At 36.9% G+C, this 27,405-nt stretch overlaps 2 protein-coding genes across 5 annotated transcripts in view; both read left to right on the top strand.

The window, feature by feature from the left end:
• LOC138700392 (zinc finger protein OZF-like) overlaps positions 1-5,214 on the top strand; it is a 108,660-nt gene extending 103,446 nt beyond the window's left edge. For 2 of the 3 annotated variants that reach the window (XM_069827001.1, XM_069827002.1), the window contains exon 7: positions 1,647-5,209. In XM_069827001.1, the coding sequence (XP_069683102.1) occupies positions 1,647-2,706 (1,060 nt within the window). In that variant the 3' untranslated portion in view covers positions 2,707-5,209. Of the gene's footprint in view, positions 1-1,646 lie in introns of all 3 variants that reach the window. The other variant, XM_069827003.1, reaches the window with a different exon arrangement.
• A 5,484-nt stretch (positions 5,215-10,698) lies between these two features.
• Positions 10,699-27,405, top strand: part of LOC138700386 (zinc finger protein 235-like) — a 42,372-nt gene continuing 25,665 nt past the window's right edge. The window contains exons 1-4 of one of the 2 annotated variants that reach the window (XM_069826985.1): positions 10,699-10,830; positions 14,995-15,098; positions 20,749-20,886; positions 22,833-22,915. In XM_069826985.1, coding sequence (XP_069683086.1) covers positions 15,006-15,098; positions 20,749-20,886; positions 22,833-22,915 — 314 coding nt within the window. In that variant the 5' untranslated portion in view covers positions 10,699-10,830; positions 14,995-15,005. Of the gene's footprint in view, positions 10,831-14,994; positions 15,099-20,748; positions 20,887-21,167; positions 21,565-22,832; positions 22,916-27,405 lie in introns of those variants that run through there. The other variant, XM_069826987.1, reaches the window with a different exon arrangement.

Here is a 27,405-nt window from a genome sequence, read left to right as displayed (position 1 = left end):
AGTTATGTAACATCATGCGGAGTTTTCTTCCACGTGCTATGTGGATTGACTCTTCTTTATGAACAGCTTAATATTTGGCACGATATATATTTAAATAATTGCTACATTTCTCTTAGATGTTAGCATCCTTCTTTTCGCCTTCATTTCATTCAGATCATTTCGTATGCCAACAATTTTCACCTGTCCTTTCCACTCATTAATATCTTCTGCTTTGCAGATCTCGTCTGGTCCATATGTCCAAACCATTCCAATGGACTTTTTACTTTATGTACTGTAACATGTCCTGCTCAGTTCAGAATTTATTTTCACCAAACTTCATATACGATTATAAGCACCATTCAGTTTGTTATTCTGATCATCTTCTCGTGTAAGTTTCCATGCTCATTTTCACAAACTGATGACTACATATTGCCACTCCGGTTTCAATACATTTTTGTTATTGTGAATTGAATTCACATAAGTTTTATTTAGACTTAAGTGTTTGCGTAGGCTTCCGCGGCTGGTGTAAATGGTGTGTGGATAAGCTTCAGGGCTTCTACCGCGTTGTCTTGGTGTTATTGGCTGATGTTTCGACCGCTGTGTTGTGGCCATCTTCAGAGCAGTTGTTGGATAAGGAAATAGTCTGCCAGCTATTATATATATATATATATATATATATATATATATATAATAGCTGGCAGACTATTTCCTTATCCAATAACTGCTTTGAAGATTGTCACAACACCGATCGAAACGTCAGCCTATAACACCAAGACAACACGGTAGAAGCCCTGAAGCTTATCCACACACCATTTATTTAGACTTATTTTTAATTACTAATTTTATATGTAATGTCAAGTAATAAACATTAAATATAATATAATATAATGAATTAATATAATATATCTTTTTATTATTGTATAATTTCGCAGTAACTTCAGACTATGGTATGTTTCCTGGTTGGCGATTTATAAATTTGTTACGTTGTATATTCTTGGTACCATTTTCGTTGTCAGTAATTAGGACCTTAGCATCAACAAGACTTTTCCTTTATCTTGTGTGTTAATTTTTCATAACTTTGTCCATGTTTTACTTCCTTACCGTTTTCTCTCCCCCATTTTACTGTATATTTGCAGTCGCAAAATATTTAGTAGTTTTATTCATATACCTATGTACATTTCTCATTTTTACATTTACTGACCTTCTTTACTATTGTTTTCAGTCTTGTAATGCTGTGTTACATTTATTGCAGTGCTGTTATAAGATGTGTCTTTTCTATATTTATTCATTTTAACTTCCTGTAACATTTAGTACCGTACTTTTGAAACAAGCGTTACCATTTATTATCACTGATGTTATGGAACTGTTCCTCTCTATATATTTCTATTGGCATGCAGGAACATCGTTTAGGCCTTTGTCTCTGCTACTAATTAAGGTATGCATGGTAATAGTAATTACAAACGTGCATTCTGCAACAAAACAAAGTACCTGATGATGAATACCTTAACATTAGGATTTTCGGAAATAAAAATATTTGACGTACATTCTGTTCCACAAAGCAATAAGTGAAAACTTATTATCTCTTATTGATTTATTATAGTTTCTAAACGTGTTTGATGGGACATCACTTTGGCCTTTTGTAGATTGATGTTCAGTTTTCTTCACAGCATTGCAGTTGTCCAGGACGATAGTGTTTTATCAGACAGGGACAATTTTACGCGTGAACAGTACGTGGACGTCGGCGAGAGTCGGCATAATTTTGTTTTCCCTGAGAAGCTAGCCTGCGAAACTGTTGATTTACGTACTTACGACAGATTTTTCATAAGTGAAGACAAGTTAAAAACACGGCGTCACTGCCATACAGTTAAACCCCTAAGTCGCAGAGATACAAGTGAAATTTCAGTGAAGTGTGACGAGGTTTTTGCAAGTTTCAAATCTCTCGGTTGCCCACTGTTGACTCACTCGGGCAGCAAGTCCAAGTGCGATGTCTGTGGAAAGTGTTTCTCGGGAAAGAGAGATCTAAATAAGCATGCACGCCTGCATAATGGCAAGAGCGATTTTGAATGCAATGACTGTGGGAAGTCTTTCTTGCGTAAGGAACATCTGAAGCAACACACCCGTCTACACACAGGGGAGAAGCATTTAAAATGTGATATTTGTGGAAAGTGTTTCTTGAGAAGAGGCCATCTGAATAGGCATGCACTCGTGCATAGAGGCGAGAAGCCTTTCCGATGTGAAGTCTGTGGAAAGGGGTTTTCACAAGCTGGAAGTCTTAAAACTCATTCACGCCTTCACACAGGGGAGAAGCCATTTAAATGTGACGTGTGTGAAAAATGCTTCTCGGAGTCGGGGAGTCTCAAGAAGCATTCGCGCATTCATACCGGCGAAAGACCATTCCAGTGCAATATCTGTGGACTATGTTTTTCCGCGTCAGGCCACCTCAGCACGCACGCGCTCCAGCATGCGGACCAGAAGCCATTCAAATGCGATGTGTGTGGAAAATGTTTTCTGGGGTCCAGAAATCTCAAGATGCACTCCCGCGTGCACACTGGTCAGGGTTCATTTAAATGCGAATTCTGCGGGAAATGTTTCTCTGCTTCGGCAGTTCTTGGTATTCATTTACGCCTTCACACTGGTGAGAGGCCATACAAGTGCGATGTCTGCGGAAAATGTTTCTCGATATTGGGAAACCTCAAAAGGCATATTTCGCTCTTACATACAACATAGTATAATATTGAACAATAATATATTTAACAACTTTGTACTACGCGACCAAGGCGGGAACCGTTTTGTTTGGTGGCGCTGCGATTCGCTTCACAACACAGGCCGTGTTGTAAAGTCCGCATCAGATGCAAAATCAAGCACAAGCTGAACTGCGCTCTTGTTTCATTATTATTAACACGCTTTATATGTTATATGTTCGTATATATAGTTAACTTTATTGTTTAGTTTTATTTTATCTTATGCTTACACACATAGGAATCTACTCAGAAAACACCACAGCATCCGTGTTCGTAAAGAAGCGAACATGAATCGAAAGTAACTTAAACTAAAGTAAGTACTGTATTTTATGCAATATTGCATTTCATACACATTTCTTACCTTGGCATTTTAAAGTGACCGGGCTCCGGACATCATATATGAGGAAAGCACCCGGTATAAAACTATCACTACCACCAGCATGGGCTATTATAAGTCGTTGACCTGCACTGCTATTTGTATAAACTCCTGACACGTTTACGTCTTGCCAACATTTGTGGACAGTGTGATGGGTATGGAACCATATTTCGTCCAGATAAATAACGGGCTACTTTATCAGAGCGTTCTATTAGATATTTCCTTTTATCTTCACATTTTTTACTGCAAACCCCATGGATAGTATGAGATTTCGTAAAGTTTCCTTGCACCCTTTAAAACCTATCTCTCTCTTACAAAATTTATGCAACTTTCCTAATGTTGGAAGCTCTTTGTAGAAACAATAATATTTATGAACTTCTCTTCTTATGATACATTTGTCCGTGTCGTCTAATTCAACCTTATTTGCTGGAGGTCGTCTAACTTTGTTTCGTGTCTATATTTCTACACCCTTGTCCTCACATTCTTTACCTTCCTTTCTAATCCTACTAATTGTTTCCTTATTTAACTTCACAATAGCTGCAGCACGCTCTGTTGTCTTCGATAGAGGTAGGAATAAACCCGTTGTCTTTTCATCACAAAACTTCATGGCATTATAAATAATGCTCCGCGCTTGGCTACGAAACACACGTCTTCCCACACGCGGCATTGCGACCAGATTGAAACGCTAGGCGTTGGATGTGACGACACTCCAGCAGTAAACATACGCAGCGAGCACGGAGTTCCTCATTCTGCCACGACGGGTCCCGCCTTGGTCGTGTAGTACAATTGAGAAACAGACACTGCATGCAGTGAGGTTTATTTTGGTCTAGCCAATGTACTTCTACAGAATCAGTGTTAGAGATCTGACTGGCTCTCTAATTGATTAAGATTAGTTGATCCCCTGCATTGATGCACATTCCACTCCTAGATATCAACTGCTAATCATTGAATCGCACTTTTTAGAAAGGAACTATGTCAAAATATTCTATTTTTCAGGAGAGCAAAAGAACTTACTTTCATGAATAAATACCAGTGTACCACTGCCGTAATATAAACATCGTCCACACCTGTGGAGTAACGGTCAGCGCGTCTGGCCGCGAAACCAGGTGGCCCGGGTTCGAATCCCAGTCGGGGCAAGTTACCTGGTTGAGGTTTTTTCCGGGGTTTTCCCTCAACACAACTGAAGCAAATGCTGGGTAACTTTCGGTGCTGGACCCTGGACTCATTTCATCAGCATTATCACCTTCATATTATTCAGACGCTAAATAACCTAGATGTTGATACAGCGTCGTAAAATAACCCAATAAAATAAATATAAACATCAACTGGATGTTATAGATACAGGGAAAGGTTTGTTTAAGTTCCTTCCTTTGTTTATTTTTGCGTCTTGGAAGTATTAATCATTTCATCAGAAGAAATAAAAATGACAAATTTTGACTTAGTTCCTTTCTAAAAAGTGCGATTCAACTCTGCATCATCAGCGCTGCCTTAAAGCAGAGATTTGGTTTTTCAAAACAGGAGTAATGTTTCTATTTCTCAGCAAAATTCATGGAAACTAAACTTAGAGGGACTGTAGAGAAATATAATTCCATGTCATTACATTGGCATACCTGTAATCCAAGCATCGTATCGTATATCTGTACAATAGTTTTATTTCTTGTCTGTCTCAATACATTTATTTATTGCTGTCGTCAGGCTTTACGTTCCATTGTACAGATAGACTTCGAATTGAAATTACTTACGAAATGTAACGTATTATTGTGTAACTATTAATGACCAGGAATGTATAATATTGTAATATGGTTATTAGTAATTAAATGATAATTTTTGGGGCTGAGTGATTTCGAGTTTGCAGCCTAATTGCTATTTTTTTATTATTGAAATGACACAGGATTATAATTCTGTGGCCAGGAGGAGAAAGGTCTTAAGTAAAAATCTTATACTTTTCAGGAGAGCAGTGAAAGATTGAAACTGGTGTCAGTTATGGAATTTTATTAATTCTGAGGTTTTTACTGGATATTATTTGTTGGCATTTCTTCTAAAATAGATCATGTTGTTCATTTAACAATTTGTTTATTTCCATAAATAGCTGCACTTAAGCCCTTTTTCCTGTTGCTCATCCGAAGGTAAACTGAAATAAACCTTTGCATTCATATAGGTTTTTATTTGATAAATAAAGATTATCCTAATAATTGTAACTTTCATGAACATACAAATCTTCAAAAACATTACTCGTATTTCCTAGAATATACTTTCTATTCTTGTTCGTTATCGTGACCTGCAACTGGTAACAAGATTCTTGCTTCACGGGAAGTCTTAAGATCTGTGTGGAATAGTGAAACACTGGGCTGACAAGAGGAAGCAGTGACATCAGATCTTTCTGAGATGTACCGTATACTTCTTTGCACGAGGGTAAGTGTAATTGAAATGAAACACTTTTTCTCGAACGCCGCCTGAAATTCATTTTAAGGAAATGTCTTTGTCCAAGTTCTGTTGTAAAAGTAAAAGTATCAGTCGGACCTAAAAGGAACTAAGTCACTTTTCACAACTTTTCAGGAGAAGCAAAAACCATTCCACTATATTAATATTTTTATGTTATAGAAGACCAAAGAACATTTAAAAGTCTGACTCAGTTCCTTCTTCCACCATTCGATGTGCATGAGATCCGTTGTTCAAATAGTTGCATAACAAAAAAACTGCATATTTTGACTTAGTTCCTTTTAGCTCCCAGTTTCCTTTGCACAGTAGCCACTGCACTAGATTCTCAGCAAATCTATTATTTTCGGTGTCAGTTTCCCCATGCTGAGTGGGGAATCATCTTTCATTAGGTCGACCTGGTTGGCGAGTTGGTAGAGCGCTGGCCTTCTATGCCCAAGGTTGCGGGTTCGATTCCGGGCCAGGTCGAATGCATTTAAGTGTGCTTAAATGCGACTGGCTCATGTCTGTAGATTTACTGGCATTTAAAAAAACTCCTGCGGGACAAAATTCCGGCACATCCAGCGACGCTGATATAACCTCTGCAGTTGCGAGCGTTGTTAAATAAAACATAACATTAACATTAACATCTTTCGTTAGAATCGAAGATGCATAAACTTGCCGCTTTTCATTTCAATTGGCTATAATTTTCTCTTGACACTAACAGTAGAAATGAGCTGAGCTCAGTCATGATGGTGATAAATTTTTAAATGAGGGTTTTTCTTTAGTTTCTCGAGTGTATGATCACTGTCACATTCCTTATGCGAGTGTCCTAGTTGCAAAACTTTCTGGTCAACTTTTCAGAGTTTCTGAATTTGACGTGAAGGCCACAAACATCACTGCTATATGTGAGTTTTCATTCTGGACGGAACAGAAGTCTGAATAAAATATGATGTGTTTCATACTGTCTGGTAAATTCTGCAAATGGTCATATAGACATGACGTAATATTCCTTTCTCTAGCTGTCATCTCCTTATGCCAAATATAGCAAAATATGTTTGAAGTTGTACAATCATGTATACTGTTACATTTAGCGTATATAACTGACGCTTGTAAAATGCAACATTGGTGTCAAATGAGGGATTGGCAAACACTACTGCAAATCGAAAGTGTACCATTTAGGTAGTTTTGTTTCTATTCGCGGCTTCGTTCTCAGTTGCTGTCGATGCATATTGCGCTCCTATTGCACGTAATGTATCCTCTCTTCATCTGATGTTGCTAGCTCTTATTTAGCTTTGAACCAAACGCATTTGTAACAGCAGTCAATTTTCGACTTCTCAAAGCTGACGTTAAAGTACGAGTACAAGGTCCAGACATGTCACCTCGTCCACCATTCACACAATTTTAGTTCCAGTTCACCATAAACAGCCACAATGAGGAAGAAGAGATCCTAATAATTAACATCTGTCAAATTATTCATATGAAGTAGAAGGAAGAATGAATACATTGAAGTTTGCTACAACATTTTTTTAAGAGAGCTATGGCAAAACAAAACATTTTATTAAGAAAATAGTAATATAAAAAAATTGTCATCTACAGCAGAAATTCCTTCATCTGATCAAGTGAAAGAAACACCTCCAAACGAAACCGGCGATGAACAGCTGGAGAACATTAAAATTCTAATAATCTGATACCATTATCCAAATCCTAGAAATAGCAGGAATGCTGTTTCAATCTCGCGAAGAATTATGTTATGTTTTCTTTGATTCTGATGAAGAATCTGCACTTTCTGTACTGTACATGGCGATTAACCATAATAATAGGCCTACAATAGGGCTTAAAGTTAACCCTTTAAAAAGTGATTTAATTAACATTAAGCCAGGAAAGTTAAGCCAGTACACTACTCGGAAATACAAAACAGTTAAATCCATCAAACAAGTAGAAAGTAATAAATATCTTGGCATTACTTTCAACGATGACATTATATTTGATAATAAAATATTACGAAATCTGGAAACTTGCTAAAACCTGATCAGAAGTTAAATATCATTAATATACACCTTGTCCCGCTTAGAAGGATTGAGAAATAAGTGATAATTTCAAGTGTATGTAATGGTTTATTAACGTACTTTTTTACATAACTTGATGTAAAAACTCTCCCAAGTTTCGGAGAATGCTGAATGCAACGCGATGTGTGCGCCTTGAGTTGCTCTGCAGACATCTAACAGTACTCAGCCTCCGCCAAGTGTTGTGTGGAGTGACTGGCGCATCTGCATTTGTGATGCGTTGCCTCAGTTTCTCCAAAGCGTTAGCTCTGCCTCTTTGGTGCACAGCATTCTTCACAAAGCTCCAGAAAAAAATGCCAAGAAGGTCAGCTCGAGTGACCTGGGTGCCAGGAAAGGGGTTCTCATCTTCTGAGCCACCTCTGAGGAATTTTTCATCCAATAACTCACGCACCCATTGATGATAATGAGTGGAGCTGCTGAAAAACCGATCCTGGGTGAAGTTGGTCAACAACAAAGTTCTGCAACGTGTTCAGATACACATTTCCTGTGACTGTAGCCTCTACGAAGAAGAATGGAGCAATGACGGAGTTCCTCATCAATCCACACCAAACATTCACTTTGGATGTATAACATGTGGATCCTCTGAACCCCATATCCGGCAGCTGTGCCTGTTGATTCGTCAGAGAAATCAGTGTTGTCAATGTCAATTCGTAGAAGCATTTCAGCAGCAAAATTTTCCCTAAGCAGACTATCGTTGGGCTTTATCTGGTGACGAAGCATACGTTTGATGTTCAGTTTTCTTCACAGCATTGCAGTTGTCCAGGATGATAGTGTTTTATCAGACAGGGACAGTTTTACGTGTGAAGAGTACATGGATGTCTGCTCTCAAAAAAGCTGAAAGTTATAATTTGTAAAACAGATTTATTACCAGCTGTTCTGTATGGTTGTGAAACTTTGACTATCACTTTGAAAGAGGAACAGCGGTTAATGGTGTTTGAGAATAATATGCTTGGGAAAATATTTGGGGCTGAGGGATGAAGTTACAAGAGAATGGAGAAAGTTACACAATGCAGAACTGCACGCATTGTATTCTTCACCTGACATAACTTTAGGAAAATTAAATCCAGATGTTTGAGATGGACAGTGGACAGGTTATGTAGTACATATGAGCGAAATCGAAATGCATATAGAATGTTAGATGCGAGACTAGAGGGTAAAAAACCTTTGGGGAGGCCGAGACATAGATGGGAGGATAATGTTAAAATGAATTTGAGGTAGGCGTATGTGAGTGAGATATGATAGTAGAGACTGGATTAATTTTGCTAGGGATAGGGACTGATGGCGGGCTTATGTGAGGGCGGCAATGAGCCTTTGGGTTCTCTAAAGTCATTTTCAAGTAAGTGAGATATACACATCTTGAATCCGGAAAGGGTGATAGAGCCCAATTCATGTTGCTGATGATTATGATGATGACCTTGGGACGACACCTTTGTCTACCTGATGTAGTGTGACAACCCTCTTCTAATTCGTATTCGGATTTAGCTTATGGGATTTTTGTTCTTTGTTTTTTTTTTTTTTTAAGAATTATAGGTAAGGGCGCAAATATTCATAGTACATAGATGACGCCCTTTTTAATCCCCATTAACTAACAAAATAGTTAAGAAATAGGTAGCCTACTAATTATAACCTAATTTAGGTGTGAGTTTATCAGTACATTATCATCGGCAGGTTATTTAAGTGCATTCAATTCAAATTCATTGATTGTTTTGCCGTGTTTACGAAGCTATAACAATTTTTTTTTTCCATGTTTACAGTAAGTTGTTGTTGACAAATAATCATGGAACGTTACACCATTCCACAACACGTTGAAATCGTTAAAATTTATTATGAAAATGGGTCATCCATTCGCCAAACATTCCGTACATTGGGTAAAGTCTACGGTGTACGTAATCATTCCTGCAGGAGAACAATTCGACGTTTCATCGAAAAAATTTGAGGCAACTGGTTCTGGAAGTCCGTAACATTAATTACTTCAAATATTTACAACATATATTTATTTAAGATAATGGCAGATGCATTGATATACCTACATCATTAACCCATTATTTTAATATATTTCATATTTACAGAAAGTTTGGTCGGCCCAATAAAAAGGTTCCATAGTAACCCATCTAACCCCTCACTTCAGTGGGAGATATAAAATGAATATTAATACATGGGAAGTGAAAGGACTTCTTTTTGGCGCTAGGGGAACTTCATTTAAGTTAACCAAAACCATTCTCATTTCTCTTATATTTTCTAATGAGGACATTAACAAAATTTGTCTAATGGTATTGAGAGATTCATTATCCATTTTACACAATCACTTGTATAATACTATGTATTTTTTTTTTTTACTTCATTTCATTACTCTTCAATGTATTTTCATCTCATGTTTCTCCGAAATCTTATTCTATTTTTAATTTAACCTCTGCTTTGTATTCTGGATCCTAGTGGTCAGCCGTAGATTTCGGCCAGATGTCCCAAATTGTGGAATTTGTGTCTGTGTGCATGCGTGCGTGCGAAGCTTAAATCAAACGCCACTTCCGCGTGTGGTGAGGCGATACCGAATATTGGCCAAAAGAAGAAAAGCATACACCGAAATTTCTTACATTTGTCCAAGGAGTTAGAAATTCTAACTCGTTGCATTTGTCCAGTTATTTAAAAAAAAAAAAAAAAATCCCTACGCCGAGGGATAAATTCCTCCAAATGGCAATTCTAGTTATGACCGCAGTGTTGCCAACTGGACGGAGATTCCGTCAAAATTCATGGAATTTGAACTTAACGGACGGAAAAATAATGGCTTTGACGGGTGACGGATTTTATGACGGAAATTACGATTTACATGGTTTTTTTTTTACCTTTTTACCTGCTGTCATTATTTAATTGCTTAATTTTCGGGGGAACGTAGACCAAACCAGCATATCAACTGCAAAATTAGAGGGAGATGATGTGAATGAATTATTATTATTATTTCAATCAAGTCTGGTAAGTAAGTTGTGTTGAAATTTGCTTTTTTTGTATATAGATATGAGTGGATATATATGTATATATTTTTTTTGACTGATTTTCTGGTGTTAGACGCGGGGATACAATTTTTGTGTTGGCAACACTGTATGATCGTAATGATCAAAGTGGCTGTGGAAGTGTCCGTTATGGCACCAACGAAAATCGTTGTAAGTTGAGGAATTTGGCTTCCCTGATTTTACCGAGTGTTTACTTGATGAAAATCATTTGGACAGCTGAAAGAAATTGACTTCCAGTAAGAAAAAAGGTAAAGGCATTGTTTGAGATGAAAGGAAATTTTGAAGGGAAAAAATCTGAAAGACTTGGTGCAGCTAAGCTATTTTACGAGCTGTCAAATGCACGTATTGTATAGTAAATGGTCGACGGAAACGGCCCCTATCTATCTATCTATCTATCTATCTATCTATCTATCTATCTATCTATCTATCTATCTGTCTGTCTGTCCATCAGTCTATCTCTTATTTCAAATTATGGGATTATTATTATTATTATTATTATTATTATTATTATTATGTACTACAGCTAGTACTAATATTATTATCGTTACTGTATATATTGAACTTAAACACATTTTTTCGATAGTGAGACGTTAGAATCATGGATGGCATTTCATATTAAAGCGGATAATTTTGACATTCAAGGTATCCATGTGCCCCCCGGTCGGCGTCGGTTCCTCCAAGTTGGTGACCGGGGGATGCAATGGTGGCTCTCGTGCTGTTTTTTCGTCCAAATATCGACTTATCACCATCCAGCCCATTTCGTTCTCTCTTCTTTTTCATCTCTATCTCTCTCACTGCCGACCACTATTGCATGCGGAACGCCCACAACATCACAGCCCTTTTCACCCCACTCTTAGTTCTTTGCCACGTCCGCCTACATGACGAGATTTGTTAAGAATGCCTTGTTAGGCTTCGTTCCTCTTCCTCTTCTAGTTTTTTTATATACATTATTAGGTTAAGTATCCTAGGCTTATAACTCCCGTCTCACCAGCGGGGATCTTTCCTATCTCCGTGGTCCTGTCCCACGGTTTCGAGCGCAATTTTCAGTTTGTGCGGCCCGACAGGGCGCCCAGCAACGAAGCAATAGTGGACCCTTCATACTGCCCCTATATGCAAGTTTAGGTGCCGAGCCCGGACCAGAGGTCAAGTACATTCATGTAGAGCCTCAATGTGGGCCCGGGGTGAATTAGACGCCCCGCTGACCGACTCTGCTCGCCGGGGCGGATATATCACTCCGACGTGTTACCGCTGACTAATGGGTGTCGCAGTGTGATCAACCACAAGTCCCCTGAAGCTGTGCGGTCTCGGATTATTCGGCTTTGGTGGGCGAGCTCAGGTAGTCTGGCTGTTGTGTTCAGAGTATAGCAGAGGGCCACGGGCGGTTATTCCCGTAGTAGGGGCATCAAGTTGCGGTTCGCCTCTGGTGTAGGTCTGTAATGCCCAGTTTGAAGGGTAACTAGCGTGAGGTGGGCTGTGGAGGAGTCCCCACGGCCGACACGGACCGTGAAGACTTCTTTAGATGGCTTTCTTATTCTCTTCTGGTGGCAGGCTGACGCTGTAAGGGGGGCCAGTTGTTCAATATCTATTCTCGCTTCTCTTCCCCCACCCCCCATAAAAAATCGAGAAAAGAAGAACCAAAAAAAGGTACACTGGCTTTAGTCGCATGATGAAAAACGCTATGGATCTAGTTCCCGAGAATGTGAAACTATAGATGTCGCCTCCAAGATTTCTAAGTATTACACTAACAGGCACCGAAAAAAACAATGAAACACGTTAGCCCCTTTTACGTGAGTCGTGCACTTGATGAACTCCTTGAAAAGTCAAGAATGTCACTAGACTCTGCAACGGCAGCCTCCTCGTCGAAATTATGTCTCCCAGTCAAAGTGAGACGCTGTTGAAGGCTAAGCTGCTGGGTCTACCCTATAAAGTCTGAAAGGCACTCCTCACTGAACTGCACGCGGGGAGTGGTTCATACGGATGCTCTGGACATAATGAACTCGCAGACCAGTCCTATCCAAGGGCTACCGTTTATTGGGTAAGCGGGACGGACGGACGGACTTATCCATTGAGCACCGTGTTCTTGACTTTCGAGACTGATTGTTTCAGAAAAGAACCAGAAAGAAAAGTTCTATGCTGCTGTTTTATAAAAAGCAACAGAGGGAATCGATGTGTCAACTCAAACACCTCCTCTTGATTGTATACCTAGGAGGTACAGGCTAATCTGTCTCACCAGCTGTGCATGTATGATTATGGACAAGATGATAAGCAAACGCCTGATGTGAGTACCCAAATGTGGTTTTCGTAAGCTCAGATCAGCCACAGACCATCTCCTTCGGCTGGAGACCGCCATTAGAGATGCTTTCCTCACGAAGGAACATCTTGTGGCGGTCTTCTTTGATCTAGAAAAGGCTTACAATACCACATGGCAGTATGGAATTCTGCAAACTCTGCATTGTTGGGGACTTCGTGGCAGTCTCCTATCGTTTATTGCTAAGTTCATGGCAGAGCAGTACCGGCAATTCAAGTAGGCATCACACTTTCTGACGAACATCTTCAAGAAAACGACGTTCCGCAGGGGTCTGTTTATTAAGCGTTCTTCTTTTCTGCATTGTGAACAGTGGAATTGCCCACTGTGTCGGTGACCGAGTATCTTCTCTGTTGTACGTTGATGATTTCAGTTTATATTACAGCTCCCATCCATCGTTCGACAGTTGCAGCTGGTCATCAACGTGCTGTCAGAATGGGCTGTTCGCAATGGCTTTAAATTCTCCACTCAGAAAACGCAGTGTGTTCACTTCTACAACCATCGTGGACTGCATCCACATCCTGAACTGTGTCTTAATGGAGTGGAGTTGCAATATACAGACACTGCGAGATTTTTGGGTCTTATCTTTGATTATAAATTAATGTGGGAGGCGCACATACATGATTTAAGAGGGCGTTGTGAAAAATCCTTGAATATTTTACGCCTTTTGTCGGGAGTTCACTGGGGTGCAGACCACATAGTATTAAGTGAGATATGATGGTAGGGACTGAATTAATCTTGCTCAGGATAGGAACCAATGGCGGACTTATGTGGGGGGGCAATGAACCTCCGGGTTCCTTAAAAGCCATTTGTAAGATTTATTATTATTATTATTATTATTATTATTATTATTATTATTATTATTATTATTATTATTATTATTATTATTACTACTACTACTACGATTGGGAAGGCCGAGACGTAGATGGGAAGATAATATTAAAATGGATTTGAGGGAGGTGGGATATGATGATAGAGAATGGATTAATCTTGCACAGGATAGGGACCGATGGCGGGCTTATGTGAGGGCGGCAATGAACCTCCGGGTTCCTTAAAAGCCAGTAATTAATTTTTATTATTATTATTATTATTATTATTATTATTATTATTATTATTATTATAGTCAACTGTCCAAAGATAGGTGTGAACCTCACAGGTGACATCAATAAGGTATCATTCATGAGACAACTAAGCCAGATGATAGAGTGGCCAGTTCCTTTCCCTCTCCCTGACTATTTACATATTACACTAATGAGACTTCAGATGTATATAAACAGTTGTTTTTCGTCTGACACATATCGTCAAGCGAGATTTACTATATGATAAATAATAGATTTGTAGTCTTAGACAAAAACAATGACGGGCTGCAATACTTTAAATCCCTTTCAGAAGACTTCGGTTGATTCCGTGAGAGCTTAGGTTTACACGTGAAGGAATTTCTTATGCAAGACTCTGCTCTGTTTTTCTTTGTTTCCTTTGTTTGTTGCTTTTTCTGTTTATAGATGAAATGTTATAAAGAAAGTATATTCAAGGGCTAAATTAGGTGCAAAATAAACATCTTTCCTTAGTCGTGTGAACCAGGCAGTGCCTGAAATGGACTTAGACAAATTCACGCTAGAGGAGATCTGTCATTTTTATATCTAAGACTTTAGGCCTACATATCAGGCAGAACCTGAACCAGAGGTTGTTGTTGTTGTTATTATTATTATTATTATTATTATTATTATTATCATCGTCCTGATATTACTGTTATTTTCTCTTTCCCTCTTCTTTTTCTTTCTTAATAATTGTTCTGTTTTGACCCTGATGGTTCTTTAATGTAATTTGTATTATTTTGTCACGGTTTGTGTTTGTTATATTTGTATGTGCCTTCTGGTCGGATGGTACAGAAGGCTCTATGGCTTAATTCTGTCAGATTAAATAAATAAATGAATAGATCAGTGAGTGAGTGATGAATGAATTAATAAATAAATAGATGAAAAGTAAACAAGTAAAGAAATAAATAAATAAGAAAATAAATTCATTAATAAAAAGTAAATAAATTGTAACAACTAAGAATAAGTCTTGCTGGACAGATGAATACCAATATTTTAAATGCCTCTTCTAGTTCTAGTTGTAATGGATTTTATAAAGATGGAACCCGACATCGATCCATTGGCTGTGCAAACAAGTGGTGATGCAGATGTGCAAGACAAGAAGCCTTGGTCAGAGGTAAATAATATGAATCTGCTAATGATAGTTAGCAGACTGTAGATTAATATATTTAGAACCTAGAATTGTTTGCCATTAGCTCACATGTTGCATGTTTAAGATTTTAAGAGTTGCAGTTGAAACTTTGTTTTAAAATGTCCTTCCAATATAATGTATTGTGTGAGTCATATTCGTGTGTTCAACTGTTCTATTTTTTAAATTCGAAAGTACCGGTGCAGTACTTAGCCATGTAGGCCTAATTTCGGAATCACCACCTAATTAAAGCATCATATGATTAAAACGAATAGCTGTAGCTCATATCAATATTCAAAGTAACAGTTGCACAAATGCCAAATGGGCTATGTGTTTATCTTGAAAACACACAATGCTAAGCTCTTCTGATAAATTTATTTGTAAATATTAATCTACCTAGGATAGTTGAATTTTTTTCTAATGAATAACAAACTCTGAATAATATCTTGCTTAAGTCTAAGATAATTATTATCATCATTAAGTGCAGGTTATTAGTGCTGTTACTCTTCATGTATTAATATTATTAGGGAACAACTTTTCTGCGGTAAAAGAGGAGGTTGGTAATGAGTATGGAAACTGATGCCCTGAGTCCGAAAATGATTTCATGTTTTATGTATCACGTCTAGTTTCGTCGCAATTTCAATTTTTCTATATTTACTACAGTGCAGTATTCACTATACATTAAGCCGAGGTGCCCCCTAGCTGATGCCACTAAATATTTTTGTTCTAATATTTATCTCAGAATGATGTTTCATCATCCCATGCCCTATCACCCCATCCCCTTTCTCACTTTGCCGGGAAGTTGTTCTTTACACAAAACATTAATATATAGTTCTTAAATCTTGTCAGTTGAGCAGTTGGCTTACTTCTGTGAACACGTGTGAATTTTGTTAAAGTGGAATCTCTAGAATCGTAGTGCAAAAGCGTGATTTTAAAAACTGAATACGGCGAGTACATCAGGATTGCGTAGGAGACAGTGCGTACAAAATCCTCAGAAATTTTGCTATATTTGTGGGTGTTATATGTTCGATGGAAAAGTTCGTAAATTAGATTCGTTTGTAAAGAAGCTATATTTTTCTTACCTCAAAGTAAAATTTGGTGACATGGATAAATCATTTGCACCTCAAAGTGCCTGTAACAATTGTGTAGACGGACTGCGTTACGGAAAGCAATGCCATTTGCTGTACCAATGGTATGGGGTGAGTAGAGGAATCACTATGATGACTGTTATTTTTGTATGTGTAATGTTAATGGTTACAACAAGGAAAACAGAAATCAATTAAGTATCCCAATCTTCAATCAGCTTTGAGGCCTGTTTCTTATGGGCTTACCTGTACCTACACCACCAGCAAACTTGGGTGACAGTGAATCTGAAAGCAGTTCTCCGAATCCAGATACTGAGATGTCTTCTGATCCAGACGAATTTGACAATATACTAAAAAAATTTACCCAACCCGAGCTGAATGATTTGGTAAGGAAATTAGGACTCACCAAAAAGAAAAGTGAATTACTAGGCTCTGGACTGCATGAGAAGAACATGTTGGCACCAGGAGTTACATTTTCATGGTACAGGAATCGTGAAAAACTTTTCCGGAAATACTGTACACAAGAAGATAGATGGTATATTGTACAGTTGTGAGGAATCTACTAAAACATTTGGGAGAGGAGGTATATGAGCCCAAAAGTTGGAGGGTTTTATTGATTCTTCGAAAAGTAGCCTTAAGGCAGTGTTGCTTCTTAACGGCAATAAATTAGCGTCCATACCATTTCCACATTCCACAGTCCTAGTGGAATCATATGAAACATTAAGGTTGGTTCTCGAAAAAATTAAATATCATGAACATGAGTGGCAAATATGCAGTGACCTGAAGGTTGTTGGTGTACTATTAGGACAACAGGGAGGATACACAAAATTTCCGTGCTTCCTGTGTGAGTGGATAGCAGGGCCAGGAACAAACATAGGAACATTGCATACTGGCCTGAAAAAAAGCAACTAATGCCAGCAGACTAAAATATTAACAATGTAAGTCTCGTTGCTCGTAAGAAAATAAATACTCCTCCTGTTAACTTACATATAAAGCTGGGAGTTATGAAGCAGTTTTTCAAGGCACTAGACAAAAATCTTTCTTGCTTCCAGTAGCAAGTGTACCATATGTTCCCCACGCCATAGGTACCATCTGTATCAAGAACTGCATGGAAACGAGTGTTAACTTCTGTACATGGGCATTAAGACAAGATATGCCAGATTTATCATGCATCTTGTTGACTGATGAAGCACCATTTACAAGTAAACAATCTCTGTTGGCTCATCAGATGGAACGTCAATGTCCTTGGTGTGGAATAGTGAACCATCAGCTCATGGGCCTTTTTTTCATATAAGGTACACTGAATTCTTAAAAGTATCTTAACCTCCTAACAGACCAACTTCCACAGATGTTAGAAGACATTCCACTGCAGACTAGGAGGAACCTGTGGTATCAGCATGATGGCTGTCCAACTCATAGTACACAATGTACTACATCTGTCTTCACCGATTGCTTCAGAATCATTGGATTCGACAAAGGGGACCTGTACAGATTTGACCCTTTTAGATTTTTTCTGTGGGGAAAGCTAAAAGGCATACCAACTACACAAGATAATATGAAAACGACGTATTATTGCTGCCTACGCTGAAATGCTAGAACATGTGCAGCAGTCTTTACATGGCAGACTGGAAGCTGGTGATCGTCATTTTGAACACAACCTTTGAAGGCCAAGTTTCTATTTCTTTGTCAGAATCCAAGAAATTACTTTTTGTCACTTTCATTTCTCTTAAGTGAGTGTTAACACATGGAGCAGACAACCATCAGTGTTTACAATTTTCAAATTACAATATCTCGTAAACTACTTGCACTAGAAACCTGCAGACAACACCATTGATATTATAATCTACTCTAGTTTTATTTTGTTAATATCAATAGGCGTTGTTACATTTGAAAAAAATGTAACTTTCTATAAAAAATACACATTCTAGTAATTATTAAAATCTACTGACATCCACTCCTTCACAGTTTCACTTGCACATTGTTCACTTTATTTCATTTTCTTTCCTTTTAGTTTTTATCGCTATTGTACGGCCAATGACTCTAGTCAAGTACCACTGCATTGAATAATAAAAAAAAAAAATTATTAAAATCTGTGTATGGGCTACAATTATTATCCCTTGGTTACACTTGAATTCTGTGAAAACAACACATCAATAGCACCTTCCATTTCAGAAATATTTAGGGTGAAAGTTTTAGGTGATTCACCCGGTACAGGCAGTGATGATAAATATAAATTATGTTCTGTAAGTAATGACCAGGGAAAGGATTTATATGTAAATACATATTTACTTATAAAGCTAATATAATTTATATTTTGCATTATCTTTATGTTTCACAATGTGTAGGGTTGAAAAATCCTACTTTTATTTTCCATATTTTTCCATATTTTAGAGTTTAGTACATATTTTCGTTAATTTCCATATATTTTCCATATTTCATATAAAACAGTCCATATTATATTAGGTTTAACAATAAAACAAAACAAAATTCCATTAACTTTTAAAAATACATTTCAACAATAGAGATTTAAACACATGTTCAGTAATCCCTTTAACATCAGAGTTATTTGAAAATTAGCAGTCCTATCAACAATGGGAAAGTAAGTTACAAAACTGTATTAATTTAATTTAAAATTTTTAACAGACTTCAGTTGTGCAGCTCAACAGTTAAATGCCAGTCAGAGTACACATAGGTTCAGTTTTGTAAATCATACTATAAAGACGGTAAATATGCCAAAAGTACGTCATTCAGTCAATTTAAAATCAAAACTAACAAGTTACATTTCAGAATTTAAAGAAGATGGTTTATCAACTGACAATAAAATATTATTTTGTAATTTGTGTCAGTGTGCAGTATCATCTACACAAAAGTTCCTGGTGCAACAACACATTACAACTAGTAAACATCAGGCCAACAAACAACTAAATTCCAAGCAGAGACAATTGTTTTTAACACAACCAACAACATCGAATGTAAGATCTGAGTTTAACATCGACCTGTGCCGTTCTCTCATCTCTGCTGATATTCCTCTCTACAAACTAAAGAATAAGGTCTTCAGGGAATTCCTTGAAAAATATACTCAACATACAATCCCGGATGAGTCAACACTTAGGAAGACGTATGCTCCATCCATCTACGATGAGACAATACAGAAGATAAGAGATGAAATTAAAGATAGTTCAATTTGGGTTTCCATTGATGAGACTCCCGACAAAGAAGGTAGACTTGTTGGTAATGTAGTTATCGGTTTGTTAAGTGAACAATATTCTGAACGAATTCTTTTACATTGTGATGTTCTAGAAAAGTGCAATAACAAAACTATAGTTAAACTGTTCAACGAAGCTATGGGTATCCTGTGGCCAAAGGGTATTATGTACGATAATGTGTTATTCTTTATTAGCGATGCTGCCCCTTATATGGTCAAAGCTGGACAAGCATTATCTGTTGTATATCCTAAATTGACTCATTTTACTTGTGTGGCGCATGCATTTCATCGTGTGGCAGAAGTGGTCAGAGACAATTTCCCTAAAGTAGATTTGTTGATTTCATCAGTGAAAAAAGTATTTCTCAAAGCTCCCAGTAGAGTTAACGTGTTGAAAGAAATGTACCCTGAAATTCCATTGCCACCAAAGCCAATTTTAACTAGATGGGGTACATGGCTAGAAGCAGTTGAATATTATGCCGAACATATAGACTCTATTAACAATGTTCTCCTTGCATTGGACTCTGAAGATGCAGTCTCAATTGATACTGCGAAAACAGTTACCTGTGACATAAGTGTGAAGAATGACTTAGCTCACATTCAGCATACATTTTCATGCATCATAAAAACGCTCAAAAGTCTCCAAAATAGGCACCTTTCACTATCTGAAAGTTTTGAAATTATAAATAGTACTGTGGAACAACTGAATCGTGGTAGAGGTAAAGTTGCAGATGCAGTAAGAGCTAAGGTGGACACTGTACTTTCAAAAAACCCTGGATATGAAGAACTACAAAAGGTTGTTGCTGTGATGAGTGGTGAATCAACAGTGAAGATTAACTTGGACTTATCCCCAGCAGACATTGTGAAATTGAATTATGTACCAGTTACTTCTTGTGACGTCGAACGCTCTTTTAGTCAGTATAAATCTATCCTCAGAGACAATAGAAGAAGATTCACTTTTCAGCACTTGAAAGAAATGTTTGTAACCTATTGTTATGGTAACAGACAATAAAAATTGTGTTTTGTTGAAACTACATTGGAAGATAAGGTACGTCCATTATATTTTTTGTTTAGTTTGATTAAAATGTACCAATATTTAACGTACATAGTCATTTTTTTATAATTTTAAGTCCATATTTAATTCCATATTTTGGTAAAAATCCATATTTAATTCCATATTTTGGTAAAAATAACTACATATATATTTACATATTTCATATATTTTTAGTCCATATAAATCCGTTCCCTGGTAATGACTAATAATGGTGGCACCATGAGATACACCATTACATGTAATAGACGGAAATATTTTGTATCATGTCATTACTCATTCTTGATGTCTGTTCTGCAGGAAGGGAATTCATTGGATCTGCACGTGACCAGGATAAAGGAGGAACATGTGGACTGCAGCTACGATGAGACAGCAGGAATGAAATTTGAGGAAATTCTAGTGCCGAATAATTTTTCCATGGTAAAATATGAAGTCGAGGTGAGTGGAACTTACTGGATGTGCTGTCGCCCCTTCTTTTTCTTCCTCCTCCATTGTTTGAGTTTTATTCCGTTTGTCATGCTCTGCAGACAGTTGTAGTGGCAGGGATTTTTTGTTTGTATTATGGAGAGGATAAAATTCGGCGTCTTATTTATTACTTACTTATCCTTTGTTACAGAATTTCTATAATTTAAACTTCCGTACAACTATTCATTCATTCATTCATTTATTTTATTCCATAGATCTTACATGAGCAATGAAGCTTTAAGATGTGGAACATGTCAACATTTTACAATATTACACAATTTTTACAAATTTTTATAGTTTTACAATTTAGTAATTTTCTACAATTTTTACAATTTTGTACAATTTTTTTTACATTTTTTTACATTTTGGCGAGATGTAGTGAGATGAAATGAGGTCCGAGGATTCGCCAAAATATTACCCGGCATTTGCCTTTTCGGTGGGGGAAACCTCGGAAAAACCCAACCAGGTAATCAAATCAAAGGGGTTGATGCCAAGGACTCGCCATAGACCATCCGGCTTCAGTCCCACGGCTGGGGAAAACCTCCGAAGAAACCAAAGTCCAAAGGGGGATCCAACCCAAGCCCGAACGCAGCTCCGGATCAGCAGCCCAGCGAGTCTGTCGACTGAGCTACATCGATGGCTCTACTAAAAGTATACAATACATAGCCAATCAGATTATTAAATTTACAAACGCAAACGATCATTCATCAGTTGAGCTATATTATAATACAAAACAATTTAATTAAATTTAAGGCATAAACAATTCAACCAGTTGTGATATACAGAAATTGATAATACATATCATGCAAACTACTTCAAATTACAAACAAACAATTTATCAGTAGAGCTATATAGATTACTATTCAATTTAAAGCATATGCAATTCAGCGGCCAAAACTATACAAATATATACAATACAAAGTAGCATATTTTCATTAAGCTATACAAATTTGTGCAATTAATATCAAGTAGATTAATTCAATTTATAATCATAAACAATTCATCAGTTGAGCTATACATATTACCATTCAATTTACAGTAGGTCTATATACAATTCATCAGTAGAGCTACACAGACTAGTAATCATTTTAAGAACATATGCAATTCATCAGCCAAACTATACAAACATATACAATCAAATTAGTTCCATTTACAAACTTATTTTCGTTAAGCTATACAATTCATATGAAGTAGATTAATTCAATTTATAAGCTTAAACAATTCATCAGTTGACCTATACAGTATACTATTCAATTTACAGTACATACAATTCATCAGTTAATGCTAAACAAAAAATACAATACATAGTAAACAGATTAAGTCAATATAAAAACATATTTTAGTTGAGCTATATAAAATTGTACATGTCATTTAAGTAGAATAATTCAATTCACAAGCATAAACAATTCATCAATTGTGTAGAAGGTATGAGTATGTAGAAATTTGGTTAATTCTTTTCTGAACCTTTTCTCGTTGTTCTTCAAATCTTTAAGATAATTAGGCAGTGCATTGAAGACTGTTATACATGAATAGCGAACTCCTTTTTTAAAACAGCTTAGACTAACAGAGGGTAGATGAAGATCTGATTTATGTCTTGTATTAAAATGATGAATGTCTTGATTAGTACTGAATTTATCTTGGTTCTTAATATACAGCATCATTAGGGAAAGAATGTATTATATTTAATGTCTACAGTTTCTTCAACCCTGGAATTGCAAACATCACCTTAAAGGTGTGATTTCGTAATACATTATTTATTACTGTATTACACTGTTTTGTTATTGATACCAGACCGGTGGAGCACGCATTACCGCTCTGTAGGTTTGACAATGTCGCACTTGCACGTTGTTGGTTGTCACTGTAGTTGTTCAGCCAATTTTATGCCATCTCTATTTGTTTCATTTATTCTTCTTTTTCAGGAAGATTCATGTGACATGGACTTAGTGAAAGAGGAGGTGAAGGTGGAAGTAATGACAAAGGAGAATGAAGTTTCTTCTGAGAGGTGAGTGGATCTTCTCTTGATACTGAAGTAGCTTAGGAAGTAGGCATATAGATAGACTTATTCGTTCCATAATATTCTTACATTTGCTTTATAGCTTAGAATAAAGAACATGTCCAATTCTTACATTTAAATATAAATGCAATACATATAAAATGCAAATATGAAATATGTACACAATTAATACCTTAATAACAATAATTTTATACAATGTAATTTGTTTACCTTTTAATAGTATTATAATATTTACACAGTACCGTACTGTGAAATGTCAAGAATTCATCTACAGAATAGAAAGTGTGAGATATTAAGTAATTTTTTAGTTTTACCTTAAATAATGCAGGGTTTTGGCTATGATTCTTAATGTCTTCTGGAAGACTATTGAACATTTTTTCGCCATGTAACCTACTCCCCTTTGATAGCATGATAAATTTGATGATGGCGTATGAAAATCATTCTTTCTGCGGGTCTATATTTTTTTTTTGCATGTAGGTAAGTTAGGTTGGTCAAAGGTCTTAAAATTCTTGTGACAAAACCAGATATGAATAAATAAATTGTTCCTGTGTTAATTCTTTAGAATTGCGTTACCAAAGGATTTTGTCGTTTGGTAGTGGAATAGTAAAGAAGTGACTGTCCCAAATATTGGTAATTGTTCCAAGAAGCAGCAGAACGATTAATTCTTTAGAATTGCGTTATCAAAGGATTTTGGCGTTTGGTAGCAGTATAGTAAAGAAGTAAATTTCCCAAAAATTGCTATTTGTTCCAAGAAGCAGCAGAACTGTCATATGTGAAAACGGTTATATATATATATATATTATTGCATATAGCTAAGTTAGGTTGGTCAGACGTCTTAAAATTCTTGGGACAGAACCATATATGAATAAATATATTGTTCCTTGGTTAATTCTTTAGAAATGCGCTACAGAAGGATTTTGTTGTTTGATAGCGGAACAGTATTGATATTGATATTGATATTGATATTGATATTGGTATATTTATTTCTACAACTCTTATTTGGTAATGGGTCGCTGCCACATCTCTGTATTCGTGCTCCCCATTACCTTCTAATTACAATAACACATACAAACTTTCATTGACATATGCAGTCATCTTATTTTACCTTTGTTACCTCTGTTACTATTACTCTCAATTTGCTTTCTAACCTCTCCCCTTAAAATTTTTTCTTCTTCCTAATGAACACCTCACCACTTTTATTGGTTACTTATATTTGAAGTACTGCCTATCGTCTAAAATTTCCCTAATTTTAAACTAACTTTTACTAACACTATTTAATCATACTCATTCACTTTCATATCTAATTTACAATCAGTTCTACCTCTCCACACTTCTGTCATCACTCTTATCCCTTATTTCTCCATTAGACACTGGATCACATGTTTATTTTGTTAAACTGTTCCCTTTCACCCCGATAAATTTTCCGTTTGCCACTATTTTTATAAGTCAACTCAACCTTCATTTGTAAACTTACATTAAAATACGTGCTGTCTTCCTATCATTTCTATTTCTCTGATTGTACGCTGACTTAGTCGACACTCCAATATTAGTAACATTTCACTACCAATTACTATTAACAAACACTTCTAATTTTCTCTAGTCACTTCCTTTATCAACTCTTGTTTCTCTGGACACTAATTCACTTATTCGTTCATACATTCTCTCTCCTATTATTTTGCTAGTTACTCTTACTCCTTGAACACTCACTTTATTGTTTCTATGTCTTTTGCCACACTTTTATCACTCCATCCCCCTTAAGCACCAACTTCGTAGACTGTAGTTCTGTGGTTCCTTTTTTCCTTCCTTTCCCTCACCAGTAGATGGACTACCCAAATCTTCTTTACTTCCCCTCCTTGTCGGCTCCGGACGTCTTGCTAGTTTCTTCTTAACCACCTTCTTGACCTGTTTTCTATGACCTACTCTTCCCGCTGTCAGCTGATTTGTCATCTTATCCCTTCCGCTATTGTCAGCAGTCTTCAGTGACTGTTGCTTGCATGGTGACGAAGGACTTATTTGCGACCACGCGTCTCTCCTTTCAAGGACGTCATACGAGTCTGCTTCCATTCTTCCTGAACTTGCTGTTTCAGACATTCCTTGTGTGGTTACTGCCCTCGCTTCGGATTGTCCTGAGCTAATTGAATTCCTTCTTCAAACTTCTGCCACACTTCCTTGGCTACTAATCTCACTTCTTCCGCCCATTTCCTTGTTTATAATCTTCCTCATTTTCATTTTCGAGTCCCTCCTGGTTCCTTCTATAACCTCGGACTCCAATTCCTTTTGATTCAAATTTTCTAAACAAAATTCTAGATCGAAAATCTCATTATTGATATTCAATTTATCTCCATACAGCCTGGCGAAATGTCCGTTCTTCCTAGCGGCCCACATAAATGGTAGCAACAATCTTCTTCTACATCTGGTCTCATAATCATAGTCCAACTCGAGTCGAATATTAGAGTTTTTTAGGCACTTTCTTTTACACAGAATTTTTTCCTTCGTTAACATGTTTTTGAATTTGACCACGATAGGTCGATTCAACCCTCTTCCGACCCTGTAGGCTTCTTCAATTTGTCCGTCGCTCACATCCATGTTGAAAACCTCCCAGCACACTTTGAATACAGTGTCGTACGTTGTCTCGTTCTTTTCCTGTTCCATTTCCTCTACGCCGAAAAATACTAAGTTCTTCTTCCTCTGCTTATCGTCACAGAATTTTAATTTCCTCTTCATTTGTATGTTTTCTAGCTGCATTTCTTCCATCTTCCTGCTGAATTCTTCGACTTTTTCTTTCAACTCCTTCATTGTAACCTCCATTTTTTCTGTTCGGAATTCGCCACACTCCCCTCTATGACCTCACTATATAGCCTTCTAACTAACAGAGCTTCTCGCACACATGTGTCCTGTGCGCTGACTGCTGTAGAACTGGTAGCGGAACAGTAAAGAAGTGACTTTCGCAAATATTGCTAATTGTTCCAAGAAGCAGCGGAACAGTCATGTGTGAAAACGGCTATATATATATTTTGCATATAGATAAGTTAGGTTGGTCAGACGTCTTAAAATTCTTGTGACAGAACCAGATACGAATAAACATATTGTTCCTGGCTCAATTCTTTAGAATTGCGTTACCAATTGGATTTTGTCGTTTGGTAGCGGAATACTAAAGAACTGATTTTCCCCAATATTGCTAATTGTTCCAAGCAGCAGTCATGTGTGAAAACGGATATATTTATATATTTTGCATATGCCTAAGTTAGGTTGGTCAGACGTTTTAAAATTCTTGGGACAGTACCAGATTAGAATAAATATATTGTTGCTGGGTTAATTCTTTACAATTGCGTTACCAAAGGATTTTGCCTTTTGGTAGCGAAATTGTAAAGAAATATATACACACATATGAAAAGGTAAAGGTATCCCCATAACATGCCATGAAGGCACTTGGGGGGCATGCAGGTAGAGCCCCATGCTTTCCATGACCTCGGCACTAGAATGAGGTGGTGTGGTCGGCATCACGCTCTGACCGCCTTTTACCCCCGGGGGAAAGACCCGGTACTCAATTTTATATATATATATGTGTTGTTGTTGTTTTCTAATGCCAGGCGTTTGACAATTAAAATCATTTGACCTCTTGCACTCCAATATTTTTCAAAGATATTATCATGGTCAGCCATTGAAGCACAGATTTTGAGGTGTTCCGGATCCATTTCTTGGTTTGAGTTGCACAATGGGCAGTTACGGAACTGATATATTCCTATTTTATGCAGGTGTTTGGCCAAACAATTATGGCCTGTTGCCAATTTAAAATGCAGCTACAGACGATTTTCGTGATAAATCGGGAATTAACTGTGGATTTTGATGCAGAGAGTTCCATTTTTTCCCTAGGAATTGTGTTATCAAATGTTGTTTGTTGAAGTCTAAGTAAGTAGATTTAATAAACCTTTTCACAGAGTAATACGTAGATTTAGTAACAGGTCTGTACGTAGCAGTGCTGCCCTTCTTTGCTAAAGATCCGCATTCTCGTTTCCCAGGATTCCACAATGGGATAGTATCGATTGGAATACAATTCTTTTATTGAATGATATTAATTGAGAGAGCATTTTAGTTATTTCTGCTGTTTGAGATGAAGGTGTGTGTTTAGAGACTATTGATAGAATAGCTGCTTTGGAGTCTGTCAATATAACTGCATTTTTAAATTAATTGATGTGGCATAGAAGATTCCTGAGACTTTCACTTATTGCAATGATTTCTCCATCAAAACTTGTTGTTCCATACCCAAGAGATCTATAAAGTGAGTAGAGACAGCACGTAACATCTCCACCGGCACCTTGTTCTCTTGAGTTCAAGGATCCGTCGGTGTATAAATGAAGCAAGTGTTTTGGAGGGTACCTAATATTAATTGTCTCTAAAGACAATTGTTTTAGTATTTCAGTTTTTACTTCTGATTTTAGTATTTCTTCTGTTAGATCTATATTATATTCTTTACTAGC

Source organism: Periplaneta americana, chromosome 5 (genome assembly GCF_040183065.1).
Source record: "Periplaneta americana isolate PAMFEO1 chromosome 5, P.americana_PAMFEO1_priV1, whole genome shotgun sequence".
In the NCBI taxonomy this organism is placed as follows: domain Eukaryota; kingdom Metazoa; phylum Arthropoda; class Insecta; order Blattodea; family Blattidae; genus Periplaneta; species Periplaneta americana.
This window is presented reverse-complemented; position numbering and strand designations above follow the sequence as displayed.